The sequence below is a fragment of the Macrotis lagotis genome, chromosome 1 (genome assembly GCF_037893015.1).
Source record: "Macrotis lagotis isolate mMagLag1 chromosome 1, bilby.v1.9.chrom.fasta, whole genome shotgun sequence".
Lineage (NCBI taxonomy): Eukaryota > Metazoa > Chordata > Mammalia > Peramelemorphia > Peramelidae > Macrotis > Macrotis lagotis.
This window is the reverse complement of record NC_133658.1, coordinates 933,365,017-933,380,341: the sequence shown is the minus strand read 5'-3', so window position 1 is coordinate 933,380,341 and position 15,325 is coordinate 933,365,017. Positions and strand designations below refer to the sequence as shown.

The 15,325-nt window shown below is 50.5% G+C and overlaps 1 protein-coding gene across 1 annotated transcript in view; it reads left to right on the top strand.

The window, feature by feature from the left end:
- Positions 1 to 106: 106 nt before the first annotated feature.
- LOC141510155 (uncharacterized) overlaps positions 107 to 15,325 on the top strand; it is a 36,254-nt gene continuing 21,035 nt past the window's right edge. Inside the window, exons 1-7 of the mRNA XM_074220177.1 lie at positions 107 to 225; positions 552 to 616; positions 763 to 857; positions 2,683 to 2,836; positions 3,144 to 3,239; positions 3,606 to 3,710; positions 4,949 to 6,153. Of these exons, the coding sequence (XP_074076278.1) occupies positions 122 to 225; positions 552 to 616; positions 763 to 857; positions 2,683 to 2,836; positions 3,144 to 3,239; positions 3,606 to 3,710; positions 4,949 to 6,153 (1,824 nt within the window). The 5' untranslated portion in view covers positions 107 to 121. The remainder of the gene's footprint in view (positions 226 to 551; positions 617 to 762; positions 858 to 2,682; positions 2,837 to 3,143; positions 3,240 to 3,605; positions 3,711 to 4,948; positions 6,154 to 15,325) is intronic.

Genomic DNA, 15,325 nt, shown 5'->3' with positions numbered 1-15,325 from the left:
CATAAAGACCGAAGCCCCTCCAGGTCTGTTCCGGAAGGAAGGGGGGGGTCCCGACGCCTTCTGGGAATTGTAGTCCGACGGCGGAAGGGGCGCAGGCGTCCTGAGCGCCCCGAAGCGGGGCATGCGCACGTCGCCGTGTCCGTCCTCGCAGGCTGAATCCATCCGCTCGGCGGAGCCGTTCCCGCGCGGCCTCTTCCCCGCGCCCGGGGCGGAAGCGTCATCGAGGTCTGTACGTGCAGACCCCGGCGTCCGAGTCCTCCTTCCCTCCTGGCCAGCCGTGCGGCGGCCCGACCCGGAAAGGGGGCGGGGCCGAGAGGGTACGGGGGGAGGGCCTCGGGAGGGGGCGGGGTCGGGGTGACGTCATCTGCTGCCGGGGCCGGGGGGCGGGGTAGAAGACAGCCGGCTTCTCTGACCCGGAGGGGGAGGGGCCTCTGCGGTTCTTCCCCGGGAACCCCCCCCCCGGGGGAGTCCCCGCCCGGGGAGCCCCCTCACGCCGGCCCAGTATGGGGGGGCGGGGGCTCCGTGCGCCAGCTCCCCCTCTTCGCCCACAGCGCCCCCAGAAGCCCGGAGGAGCCCCCCGAGGACGGCCCCGTGGCCCAGATGCCCGAGGAGGGAGGTAAGGCCCCAGGGCGCCCACGGGCCGGGTCGGGCCCTCGGAGCAGCCCCCCGTTTACCCGGGCCCTGCCCAAGGCAGAAGGGGAGGAGGGGGCGGGGGGCGGGGCGCCCGGGCCGCCCCCTCACCCCTTCTTTGCCCTCCCCCAGCTCTGCCCTCTGAGGGCACCGCCCGCACCCGGACCCCAGGGGACGAGGTGGAAGAAGGGGGCCGCCCCCGGGAGCCCCCAGAGCAGGCTTTCCAGGTGAGCCGCTTCCTCCTCCCTTCGGAAAGGTGCCGCCCCCCAGGAGGTGGACACCCCGGGACAGCCCCCCACTGCCCCACCCCCACTGCTTCCTGGGTGCTCAGGGCTGAGCCCTCGGGGGGACCTTGGGGCTGGCCCGAGCCGGGCTCCCCGAGGGGTCCCACCTGGCGCTCCTGGCAGAGAAGGTGGCCCAGCCCCTTCATCCCCGAGGCAAGCCGGGCTGCTGAGGCCTCCGAAGCTCCTGACCCTTCACCTCCCCTGCCCCATCCCCCTCCAGACCGCCTGCCTTTGCTTTGTGCCCCCCATGACCTTTCCCCTCCCGCCATCTTCTGGCTGCCCCTGCGCCCCCTTCCCTCGCTCTCCTGGCGGGTGGAGGTGGGAGCTGGGACCCTCCTTGCTCCCCAGACTTGTCTCCCTCCATCCCCTCAGTGACCTCTCCTCCTCCTTTGTGACTCCTACCACCAGCCAGAGCTTGCAGACCCCTGGATGTGCCCCTTCCTTCATCTGTGAGCTCGAACCCCCATGTAGCCTTTGCTCCCCAAATCTGGCCCTCATTCCAGGGGACTTCACCATAAACATTGACACCCAAAGGAGGTCACCCCTGGACCTTGCCTTGCCCCACAAATGTAGCCCCTCCATGGTTACTCAGCTCCGTGGTCTAAATCCCCTTATCCCTCTATAACCCATTGGCTTCTCCCCTTTCCCTCTGGCTCCCCTCAGTGCTCCCCCAGGCCCCTCCCATCTTCTCCACTGTGCTCCTCTCATGAATCCCTCTACCTCAGGACAGCTCGGTGGCACAGCAGATAGAGCACCGGCCCTGGAGTCAGGAGGACCTGAGTTCAAATCCAGCCTCAGTCACTTAATAATTACCTGCCTGGGTGACCTTAGGCAAGTCACTTAACCTCATTGCCTTAAGTAAATTAAAATAAAATTAATCCCTCTACTTCTTACCATAACCCCAATCAAGCCCCCCAAGTCTCAGCCTCCCACCATTTGGTGCCTTTACTCTTCCACACATGGGAGACACCCCCCACTGGGACCTCGCAGCTGCTGGTAAATCCTTCTCTGCTTCCCCTATCCACATCCCTATCCACATCTCTCCCAAACCTCCCCGCTCTCAGCCGAGACCTGTTTATAGAAAAACGGAGACTATTCGCCAGGACCTCCTTCTCCCATCACTCAGGTGTCTTCTGTCCCTCTCTCCTTCTTCCCCTTTTCCCTTGATGAGGCGGACTGACCCCTGACCCCCTAGCAGATCACCCCCTCCAGTCCCTTAGCTTTCATCTCTCACTCATAGTCTACAAACACGCCCATGTCTCCTCTGTCCCCCGTCCCCACTGCTGTCCTGGATCTCCTCTGCCCTTTGTGGCTCAACTCCCCCCCCCCCCCCCCCACACACACACCTTTCCTTCTCCCTTTCATTGGATCACTTAGATTACCTACATTCTTCTCACAGGGCCCAGGTGCAGATGAAGGGAGGGCAGCAGAGGTCTCAGCCTAGGGTTCTGGGTTGGGGAGGGCAGCCCAGCAAGGGCAGGCGACCTCCCCAGAGTTACACCCAGGAGAGGCAGCATCCTGGGTCTGACCAGTCCAACTCAGAACAGAGGCCCGGGTTACACAGGTTGACCCCAGGGCCTAACCCAGGGCACCTCATGGTCTCCATGGTCTGGACTGGGCTTTTCCACAGCTGAGCCTCCCCTTCTTCAAGATGACCCTCAGCTCCTCAAGGCAGAGACCATGGTGTCTCCTGCATCTGGACCCCAACCCCTCCCCCACAGGAGACCCCTGGCCCAGCCAGAGTCCATCCTGGAGTCTCTGTCCCCAGCCAGCTGGTATGTGTTTGATGGTTCAGGAGCCTGTGACCTTCAGGGACGTGGCCGTGGACTTCACCCCTGAGGAGTGGGGGTGGCTGAGCCCCTCTCAGAGGCAGCTGTACCGGGACGTGATGCTGGAGACCTACCGGAACCTGGTCTCCCTGGGTAAGGTGGCATCTCCCCTTCCCCCAGTCTCATCATTCAGTTTCTATGGGCTGGAGATAGGGTTACCCAACCCTATCTGAAAGATCCAAGCCCTGGGAGGCCAGTCAAGCCCCAACTGTCTGGGGGTCTGGATGCCTAAGCCCCATTCAGTGGGCCTGTTCCCTTCTCTGAGGAGCCTGGGGGGGGGGGGTAGTCTGTAGCCCCTCCTGAGTTGTGCCCCAACATGGGGTTGTCCTGGAGGGGCCTGAGGGGGTAGCTTGAGACCTCCAGTGCAAATCAGGGTTTTTCTCTCTCTCCCTGTGAATAGGGCTCTCCATTCCCAAACTGGCTGCTTTCTCCCACCTAGAGCCAGAAGAGCAGCTGTGGACGGCTGAGGAAGGGGTCCCCAGCGGCCCCCATCCAGGTAGTGGGCTGGGAGGAGGATCTCAGGCAGCCCTGGCTCTACACTCAGTCTCCTTTAACCCTCCTGCTCCCTAATTGACACCTCTGTAGCCTGCAGCCATAGGTGGGAAAGCCCCCCAGGGACCTGGGCCCTGGAGGATCACCCAGGTGACCTCCCAGCATTCCCTGCAGGGACCCTGCCTTTCCTCAAATTTGGGGGTTTGTTCGGGATTCTGGCAATGGGACCTGGGACAGGTGGCCTCCATTTTCAGGTTTCCTCTGGTTGTGGAATGGGTCATTGATGGCTCCCTTGCCCCTCCCCCAAGGCTAATGTGAGGTCCCTTGGGATTTCCCCCACCATGATCCATTTTTGGTTTCCTTTTTCTAGCACTCTTTTTCCAGCAGAAGAAATCAGAGTTGATTCAACTCTCAGAGGCCAGCCAGTCCTGCCTATCCCTCTCCTGCCCCCTTGAGGTTCACACCCAGACAGCAGGTGTGTGAGGCCTGGGCCCTCCAACAGGGGCTCCTGTCCCACTGCTCACCCAACTGGCTGCAATGTCCTTTCCAACCTGAGCTACTTGCAGAGTTCCTGGGCCATTCCCTCCCCCAAGGGCAGCTACCTCTCTTCTCCTTCCTGGACAGCCAGTAGCTTTGCATCCTGGAACGTACAGCCTGTGATGGCCGGGTTTCCTCTCCGCACTTCACTCTGGGATTCCCATCATTCTCCCCTCCCCCCACAATGATCTCCCAGACTGCCTAAACCAAGAGATGGGCTTGGTGGGGGGGTGTGGTTCTGAGCAGGGCGTGACCCTAGTCAGAGACCCCCTAGTCCTGGGTTCAGCCTTGGACAAGCCGAGGGATCGACTGGGCCAGTCTGGGCTCTACACTAACAGAGGCAGAGCCCAGAAAGGGGAAAGAGGCTGTGGGGTGGGGGCCTTGTTAGCTGCATGCTGCAGTTCTCTGGACGTGGGGCACGCTGTTCCTACAAGAATCTCCTGGATCCCCTTCTCCCCCAACCCTCCCTTGGAACCCTTCTTTACTTTATGTGTGACCCTGGGGGGAGTTCCCTCCCTGAGCCTTGACTGACAGTGAAGTGCCTCAGAAGCTCCTTCCAGTGGTAGCTTCCCACCCAATGCCAAGGTTGGAAAGGTGGATACCCCCTTGGGATCCTACTTTTTTGGCTCATTTTCAGAGCCATGTTTAGCCAGCATTAGTCCTTGTCCACCAAGGTCTATGAGGGTAGTCTCACGTGGACATGAATGGCTGTTACTTGTAGATGTTACTGCCAGCTCCTCTCTGATCCCAACTGCAGGGGCTTCCTGCCCAAGGGTCAGTCGTCCAGTATCAGAGGCCTACTATGGACTCGTGGTGAGGGGGGGAGCAAGACAAAAATGAATCCAACTCTGCTTTCAAAATGTGACATTCTATCATGAACCTTGGGTGGGAAGATTCTGACAGCCTAGGGGACTGAGAGTCTTGTGTTCTGGGGGGCCCCGAATTGAGTCCTGAGTGAAGGTAGGATTCTAGGATGTTGAGGTGGGGAGATGACCTGCAGGAAGATAGGGCTGAACTATGGAATGGGAAGGAGCAGACAAAGAATGGAGGATCCAGCCCACGCAGGACAGGAGAGGTTGGACTGAGCCAGAGGTCAACGGAGTCATCGGAGCATGGGGGTAAGTGAGAGGCATGGTTGGAACTGGGAAGATCAATTTTATTTTCAATTGATTTCAGACTGGAAGACTAGACCTGAAACCAAAGAGTCAACCCCAGATTGGATGATTTCCAAAGCAGAAATGTCCTGTGGGATGAAGACAGTAGGATTTGCCCAGGATGGTCCTGGGGACCCCGGTTGGGAGGCAGCCTTGCCATGTGATGGAGAATTGGAGCAGCAGGGGATTGTCGGCAAGAAGCAAATCCAAACAGGGAACATGGGCCCTGAGCCTGGTGAGTGTGAGAAAAGCATCAGTGCAAGGCCTCTGCTGATTCTCCATCAGAATCTCCCCTTGACTGGAGAAAGGGCCCATAAACACGATGGAAGCGGGAGAAGATTCCGGCAGCTTTCTCACTTGATAGAGCATGGGATCCTCTGTGCCGAAAAGAAGCCTGACAAGTACAGTGCCCACGGGGAAGAGCTGCATGGCCCCCCTCGGGCCGAACCCCCCAGAAGCCACCCCCGAGGGAAGCCCTACAAGTGTCGAGAGTGTGGGAAAGCCTTCAGTCAGAGCCCACTGCTCAGCAAGCACCTGCGGGTCCACTCCGGAGACAAGCCCTATGAGTGCAGCGACTGTGGCAAGGCCTTCAACCAGGCCTCCCACCTGAGGCAACACCGGAGGATCCACAACCAGGAGAAGCCCTTTGAATGCAACGAGTGTGGGAAGGCCTTTAGGGTGAGCTCTTCCTTGACGGAGCACTGGCGCACTCACACTGGGGAGAAGCCCTACCAGTGCAACGACTGTGGGAAGGCCTTCAACCGGAGCACCCACCTCACACAGCACCAGCGCATCCACACCGGGGAGAAGCCCTTCGCCTGCAGCGACTGTGGCAAGGCCTTCAACAGGAGCACGCTGCTGACACAGCACCAGAGAATCCACACCGGGAAGAAGCCCTACGAGTGTGACCAGTGTGGCAAGGCCTTCCGCGTCAGCTCCTCCCTCACCGAGCACCGGAGGATCCACACTGGGGAGAAGCCCTACGAGTGTGATGAGTGTGGTAAGGCCTTCAACTGCAGCAAGCTGCTCACCCAGCACCAGCGGATCCACACTGGGGAGAAGCCCTATGAGTGTGGCCAGTGTGGCAAGGCCTTCAACAAGAGCCCCAACTTGACACGCCACCAGCGGATCCACACTGGGGAGAAGCCCTACCTGTGCAGGGAGTGTGGGAAAACCTTCAACCAGAGCACCCACCTTCTTCAGCACCAGAGGATTCACTCTGGTGAGGTCTTCTATGACCCTCTAACCAGCACATACCTCTGAAAGGCCCAGCTCTGTGGGCAAGTGCCAGGAGGCTCCACAAACTGTTTCCCTCGTGGGAGAGCGCTAGACCACCATACCCCATATTCATTGGGAGAGACCCTCTTAATTCCCTCGGATGAACCAGAGATACTTAGACTGTATTGATAGAAATTCTTCTCCAGACCTAGTGGGAGAACAGAGAAGAGTCTCAAACCAGATGGGAGTAAGGGATGGATGGGCATTGCCCCTGACTTGTTCTATGAACTGGGGGGAAGTATGGCTGCTTTTGTGAGCTTGGGTACTGGAGATCCAGAAATGATGATTACCCTCAGGTAACAGCATTCCCATTTGTCCCACACATTTCCTTTTCTCTTTCTTCTCCCTCAGTTTTCTCTAGCCTCACATCACTGGAGGGAGAATTAAGGGGTGGGGGTGGGGCAAGAAGGGGCACCAGGAGGTCAGAGAGATTAGTGACTACCTCTCTGAAAGATGTTCTCCCCTTATGTGGGAGTTAGACACCACATTGATCCATTGTCCAGTGCTCTGATGGGGAAATTATTCTCTATTACCTCTTGGGGTAACCTCCCATGTTTGTAGCCCATGGTTGGGGGTGGGGTGGGAAATGAGAGTACAGATCTCAATTGGCTGACTCATGCCTGGAGGGAGGGTCAAAATTCTCTGTCCCATCCCCTGCACATTCCTAGGGGAATCCTGGGGGAGGGCCTCTGCCCTCTGACTCTCCCCCACCCACCTGACTGCATTAAGGAGGGCCAATAAAAACTCACCCCACTACTTTACATAATCATCATTATGAAGGCACTCTTGCCATTCTGTGGTCCCTGCACTCCCACCCTGTGCCGGCCAAGAATTTGGCATCTGAACAGAGGGTCACAATCCAGTTATTCCTCTGCTTAAGTGTCTTCAGGAGCTCCCTGTTACCTAGAACAAAGTAGAAGTGATGTGACCCCCCTGAGCCTCAGTGCCCTCTGTAAAGGGGGGAGCGGGGTGGTTAATAACAAAACAACCTGCTGTGGATAAATAGAGTCACACCTTCGAGTTGGGCCTTGGGCCTCCTCCAGTGTTCCTGCTCTTGGGCTCCATATCTGCACTGGGCTTTCTCTGGGCATCATGGCAGCCCGGTGAGGGAGTGGCAGGGAGCTTTGCCCCCATTCTCAAAAGGTGGAAACTAAGGAAGGAACCTTGGACAACAGGATATCAGAGCTCCTGGCCTGGACCCAAGGGTTTTGTAGAGGGTGCTCAAGGTGAAAGCAGGGCAGCTCCTTTAGACCAGGTGGGGACAGTGTTCACTGAGACCACAGAGGGGAGAATGAAGAGGGGCACATTCTAAAGACAACAGGCATTGACCTCAGGTCATCTGGTGGGAAAGAGGCCAAAACCAAGGCATACAAGTGGAGGGTGAGGAGAGATGGGGGAACCCCCCCTATAAGAGGGTCATCAACCATGCAGTGATATCCCCCTTGAAAAATGACCAGTACCCCACATTTAAATGAAATCAGAGGCTCTACCATTAATATTGATCATTGTATAAGACTCACCTCATCAACATGCAATGGAAAGACAAATCAAAGAGTGGATGACCAAGTAATAGTCAAACCCTAGAGAGAGAGACTTAGCTAAGCTGCCTAATTGAAAGTACAGAGCTGGGATTGAAACCAGCCCCTCTCGTTCCCCTTCTGCCCTGTTCCTAAAAGGAGAATACATTGGGGATGGGGGTCTGCCTATTAAACTTCTGTCCCACTCTTCAGGGCACCTGGGGTCACTCACCCAGACACATACCTTGAAGGTCATCCACGTCCACACAGTCGCCAAATCTGGTTCAGGACTCTTGCCATAGCTGTTGGGGGTGGAAGCAGGGGGGAAATGGTACTTTTCTCTACCCAACCACCAATGTGATTTTCCTGGAGCACAACTGACCACATCACTGCCTTTCTCAAACTCCATTGGCTCCCTGTGGCATCCAGGATCCATTGGAAACTTGAATTCATTCCTGAAATCTTTCACAACCTGCTTCAGCAGTTCCAGTCTCGGGTCTTTCACCTTCACAAATTGTCGACCAGTCAAACTGGTCTTTCTGCTATTTGATATTAAAAGCATCTCCCATTGCCAAGACTTTGCATTCACTGCACCGATTCCCTTCAAAACACCTCCAAACCTAATTTAGGATTAGGGGCTGCCCCATCCCAGTGTCATCCTCCCCTTCTCCAATATTACTCTATTTCCATCCAAGGACTGGCACATGTAAGCCACTTAATATTCTGGCTAAATATGCCTTCCACTGGTCAGGCAAACTGGGTGACCCAGTGGGCAGCATACTGGGCCTGGAAAGTATTTGGAGAAGTGAGTTCAAATCTGGCCTCAAACATATTCTAGTTATGACCTGGGCAAGTCACTTACCTCTGTCTGCGCTAGTCTCCTCAACTATAATATGAGAATAATTATAGCCACTCCCCCCAATTATCCCTTATTCCCTTCTCAGGGGTGGGCCAGGGTTGGGGTCCTCTGCTCTTTAGAGATTTCCCCTCTGCATTTGGCTCTGTCTCCTGTAGGGGGAGATGCTACTCTTCATTTGCCAGAAGCTCCATAAACTGTAAGGTTCCCACCCTCCATCCTGCTGCAGGAGCAGGAGACCACGATGGCATGTAGTCAGGTCTGGGGATGCACCATTCCTGCGGTGTCCTGCCATGAATTTAGAACGCACCATACAAAGGATTGCAAGGAAAGCATCAGGCTCGGCTTGGATGAATAGTAAAAAAGAAGCACAGAAAGAGGTAGGACACAGGAGACAGAAAGGCAGAGAGACAAGACAGAAATAACGACAGAGACTGACAAACCGCTCAATGGTGCAAAGGTGAAGTTGACAGGCCTTGGCACCAAATTAGATGTGGGGAGTGAGAGACCACCAGGATAAGTCCCAGGTTGGGAGCCTGAGGAACTGGGAAGATGGGGTGCCCTCGGCAGTAACTGGAAGGGGAGGGAGGAGGTTGGTAAGTTGTTTTGAATGTATTGAATTGAAAATGCCAACTGGACTTCGAGTTCGAGGTGTCTTGTACTTTAGCAAGGTAAAAGTATCAATATTTCTCTCCATTTATCTTAGGTCTGAGATCCCCACAAAGAAACACTACAGTGTAAGCCTTTCCTCATTCTCCAGGGATGATGATGTTTAGTCACTTTAGTCTTGAGTTGAACTGACTCTGTGACCCCATTTGGGGATTATCATGGCAAAGGTGCTGGAATAGTTGACCATTTCCTTCTCCAGCTCATTTTCCAGATGAGGTAAACAGAGTTAAGTGACTTGCCTAGGGTCACACAGCTAGAACGATTCTGAGGCTGGATTTGAACTCATCTTCCTGAATCCAGGTCTAGGGCTCTAGGAATTGCCTCCACCTGTTTGCATTCCCAGTAAACAGACCCAGACCAACAGATGCCTTGGGCTACTAGTGTCCATAAAGACAAAGTAAAATTTCAAACAAAGAAAGTTAAACAGTTTCCCCTTGCCCAGGAAAAAGGCTTCATGCTCCCTACAGAGAGTGATCCATGGTCATGAAGCCTGCAGAGTCAAAAAGAATGAGGACTGAGGAAAGGCATTGGCAACTAAGAGATCACTGATGACTTTGGAGAAGGTCGTTTCAGTGGAAAGATGAGGTCAGAAGCAGATTACAATGGGTTAAGAAGGTCAGAGGACAGAATGTAGACACAACTAGCATGAATTTTGGCTCTAATAATTAGACTTCAGATATTAACCTCCAGAGTTAGTTTTAATAAGGAGCAAGTGGAATTAGGCTAACATGTGTCATCCCCCTGAGTTTGTTAAGAAGAAAGCACAAAGAAAAATTAGATTGACATTCATGTTTATTAGCTTTATTAGCTCTGTAGCCAAATGCATGTGCATTGGAGGGGGTGAGATAGAGGGGGGTCCCAGCTTGGAAACTGGCCAGTGATGAAATCTTAGGACACATAGTTATAGGGAACAGACAAAGAACCATCCAATGATTGGTGGTAGCCAATGAGATGCCACAGCATCCATTGCAGTGTTCTTCCCTGATTCAGGATGTCGGCCTCATGTCAAGTATCTCATGGGATCCCAGGAGAGAGAATGCCTCATCTTGACTCAGGAAATGCAGATCCACAAAACAATGAGATTCTCTCCCCTTGCCAAGATATTCATGCTATCCTGCTACAATGGGGGTGGGGGTGGTTATAGCTGTTAACAGAAAGATAATAAGGCAAGGTTCTTGTTTACCAAGGAGGAAGCTGGCATCTTAACACTCAGATTGGTGGGAGAGGAGTAGACTTTTTTTAAAATTTAAGGCAATGGGATTAAGTGACTTGCCCAAGGTCATACAGCTAGGCAATTATTTAGTATCTAGACCGCATTTGAATTCAGGTACTCCTGACTCCAGTACCAGTACTCTATCCACTGTGCCACCTAACTGCCCCAAGAGGAGTAGACTTTGATAAGAAATATGTTCAAAACTTTTTACACACATGTGCACACACATATTCGCCAAAACTAGAGATCTTTAAATTTATATTTCTAATAAAAACCTTTAATTAATGTATGTAAGTCTTCCCTCCTTCAGGTCTATGTCTCTCCAACTATAAATCACTTTGTGTGAAGCAGCCTGGCCCCCCTCTAAATGCATCTGCAAGTTTGGCTTTCTCAATCTGTGTCAACAATTAGACAAAGACCATTCTAAGATGACAGGAAACTGGTCTGGTTATCTTTATAAGAGAATGAATAAATTCTTATATTTTGGAAAAGGAGAAATCCCAATATTTTAAATGTTTATATCATAACTGAAAATATAAAATATCAAGTCACAAGAGAAAAGAGTCCCGCTGCTAATTGGATCTTTGTCAGTTCTGATATGGAACAGACCTTATGGATGGGTTAGAGAATCATAATCGCAGTCTGCCTGGGGCCACCAAAGTATTATGATTTTCTGTGAGATTTCTAAAAATATTTTTCCCCTCATTAAACTCTTGGCTAATATCATTAATGATGTCATCTACCTATAGGTTTCTAGGTAAGATCCTACAGAATAAAATTCATGGATAACCTAAGTTTTTGTTATTTCATTTTTAGCCTAAAATAATTAAAGTTAACAATACACACACACACACACACATACACACACACACACACACACACACAAACACACACACACCTACCTGTAAATCAATCTCTCTCTCTGTCAAAGAGCAGGTGATACAAAATCCTGTAGACTTGGTGTCTCCTTCCTCACTAGAGCCTCCCCCAACATGTTTGATGAGCAAGACTGGGAACAATGGATAACTGGAAGGTTTAGAAGAGGGAAAGAGGGGGAGCTCATGTTATATCACCTCATTTTTTTTTCCTGTAAACTAGGAGGCATTCAATATGTCAAAAAAGGAAACTGATAAATATTAGAGGAGATGTGGGAAACCTGGGAAACTAATGCATTGTTGGCAGAGTTGTGAACCATTCTGGAGAGTGATTTGGAACTCTCGCCAAGGATTATCAAACTGCATATCTTTTGATTCAACAATACCACTACTGTATCCCAAAGAGATCATAAAAAGGGCAAAAAAATTCACATGATCAATAATATTTCATATAGCAACTCTTTTTGTAGTGGCAATGAACTAGAAATTGAGAGGATGCCCAACAACTGGGAATTGACTGAACAAATTGTGGTATAGGAATGTGATGGAATGCTATTATTCAGTAAGAAATAATGAAATTCAGAAAAGCCTAGAAATACTTGCTTGAACTGATGAGGAGTGAAGTGAGCAGAACCAGGAGAACATGGTACACATTAACAGCAACATTGATTGGTATTCAACTTTGGTAAATTTATATGTTTATATCATAACTGAAAATATACAATATCAAGTCAGAAGAGAAGAGTCCTGCTGCTAATTGGATCTTTGTCAGTTCTCAGCAATACAATGCAAAGACAATTCTGAAAGGCTTGTAATGGAAAATACCATCCAGAGAAATAACTAAGGAGTCTGAATGCAAACCAAAGCATACTATTTTCAATTTTTAAAGTTTTTTTTGTTTTTTTCTCTTTTATTCTGATTCTTCTTTCACAACATGACTAATATAGAAATACATTTGATATAGTTAGATATATAACCTATATCTGATTACTCACAGTCAAGGGGAGAGGGAGGAAGGAAAAAAATCTGTAACTCAAAACCATACCAAAAATGAATGTTGAAAACTATCTTTACATGTAATTGGAAAAAATAAAGAAAAAAATTTAAAAAGTAGGAACAGTCTCAGCTGAGAGAACAAGAATGGGGGTGAGGGTAGGGGAATGTTTGGGAAAGTGACCAAGTGAGAAGGGTGGATCAGGATTGCAGGCAGAAGCAAGGGCCCCGTGATTCTGGATATACTATTTCCATTACACAATGTCTCTTATGCCCTACTCATCTTGTTGGAAGGACTATCTTATATCAGCCAACTCATAAGGGACAACCCTGGATGGAGGCCATGACCCTGCCTTATCCACTCAGTAACAACTAGATCTCAACAACAGGAAGCAATTGTTTCTAAAATATTAGTGCGTGGTCACTCATAAACTAAAATGTATAGTGAAAGAGCGACTGAAGATGACTATTCAACATTCCTGAAGAAGAGGGGAGGGTCCATGCTGTAGTGTTTAGCCAGGTACTGTTTTTTGGTGGATCTCAGACCTAAGAAAGATGGAGAGAAATACTGATCCTACCCATCCTAGAAGCCTCATGGCCATTTATTCAGTCCAGTCTTTGGTGTCTGCTGTTAAGTATATCAAGATTCTCAAAACCATATCTTGGTAAAAGATTTATTTCTTCAGAGAGTTCTCAGTCTTCACATATCAGTCAACAAGAAATCAAGACTCCTAGGGATCTCCTCTTTCATTAATGGAGGACAATGACCAGGATGCTGGCAGACTGGTCCTGCCAGGAAGAGATAAGTGACCAGATACTACTGTACAAGGATGATGGTCTCTGAGGAGCAATTTTGGGCAAGAGATATTGTGCAACCTTCATGGTCTGGCCACAAAGGAGGTTAATGATTTTCCCTATCCTTTGTTTTTGTATATATATAAGTTCAACTCTTTTCCAGTTCAGGTGTGGTCATTGCCTTGATGGTGTCACCTATAGGTTAGAGGTGAGAACTTAGAGAATAAAACTTTAGAATGTGTAACCTATATTTTCTTTCATTTTATTTTAAGCTTATATTTTAAGGGTTTTTAAAAATAGTTTTAGGTTTCATATCGCCAAAAGCCTCCCTGAGCCTGATCCTAATGATAGGCCTCCAAGAACAGTGTTCCACAAAGTCCTAGAAACCCAAGGGGAAAGTTTGCCGGGCAATTTGCTTGAGACCTAACAAGGCAAAGTTAGCCAGGAGGACCCTGCTCTCCCACCTCTTGCTGGATCAATGGCAGGCCTCCAAGCTGAAATCTAAAGGGACTTCAGAATGGGAGTCAGTTATACACTAAGGTTTCCTACTCTCAAGTATGTGCTGGTATCAGGGACTATAAAGAAACCAGGGGCATGGGAGGAGGGCAGCTAGGTGGCACTTATATTCCCTGGTCGAAATCTGGCATTGGATTATCAGTTTTATTAGCTGTGTGACCCTGGGCAAGTCACTTCACCCTGTTGGTCTCCATTTCCTCATCTGTAAAATGAGCTGGAGAAGGAAATGGCAAACCCCTCCAGTATCTCTGTCAAGAAAACACCCAATGGGATCACAAAGTGTGATACTATGTGAGCATGGGAAAGCAAAAGCATGGGATGGGGATGCCAACACTGTGGCAGTGATAACTTTTGGTGTTAAGTGGCCAGGATGTTGCTATTTTCTTTCTGTTTTCTCTTCTTGGACTCTCTGTAGAGAGCATGAAGCCTTTTTCCTGGGCAAGGGGAAACTGTTTAACTTTCTTTGTTTGAAATTTTACTTTGTCTTTATGGACACTAGTAGCCCAAGGCATCTGTTGGTCTGGGTCTGTTTACTGGGAATGCAAACAGGTGGAGGCAATTCCTAGAGCCCTAGACCTGGATTCAGGAAGATGAGTTCAAATCCAGCCTCAGAATCGTTCTAGCTGTGTGACCCTAGGCAAGTCACTTAACTCTGTTTACCTCATCTGGAAAATGAGCTGGAGAAGGAAATGGTCAACTATCCCAGCACCTTTGCCATGATAATCCCCAAATGGGGTCACAGAGTCAGTTCAACTCAAGACTAAAATGACTACACAACATCATCCCTGGAGAACGATGAAAGGCTTACACTGTAGTGTTTCTTTGTGGGGATCTCAGACCTAAGATAAATGGAGAGAAATATTGATACTTTTACCTTGCTAAAGCAGAAGACATAGCATCTGAGCTGAGAAACCCAACTAGGCAAAGTTCCTGTTGGAGTAGAGGGTGAGGTGAATAAACCAACCAGCTCATCACAACACTCCCCCCACGAAACCTGTCAATCAGATAATCAAACTTGTCAGACAGTCAATGAGCAAAACAATCTCTCAGTTTAACATTTGCAGTCCTCCACCTCCCTGCTCCATCTGATTTCAGGTAATCAAGCAACCCTAACAAGCCTTCATAACCAATTATTATGGCTAGACTCCAAGCCATCCTCTGCAGTTTGCCTTGACATCTCCAGACTATGTATCTGCCCAGAGCCAGAATGTGAATGCCTAGAGGGTCACCTCATGTCTCACCTCCCCCCACAAGAGGTCTTTCCTGATTCTTCCAGGAATTCCTCCATCAGTAAATATCTCCCCCAAACCTATGAGTTTTGATCATTGTGTTACAGATCCAGAGCTAGAAGCAATCCTGAGTCACTAAACACACTTTCCTTTCCAGAGGAGGAAATTGAGGCAGCCCAGAGTAGCTGAGAATGTTCTGCTCAGAGGGGTGGGAGCATGGGAAACACAGGAGCACAAAGAGGTGTTGAGGGTGCAAGTCTGTGTTTGAGGACAGAGAGGGTAGGCATGGGCAGGAGGGGCCATGATACCAGGCTGGTCAAGATCATGCAGGTGTGTTCAGAGGCATGAAGTTGTGGACATGTGCATGGACAGGTGCATGCAAGGGCAATGCAGGGTCTTCAGGTGGGTCTAGAGGCAGCCCGGGAGTTCACTTGGGCCAAAGATGGCTTCAGTGGAAT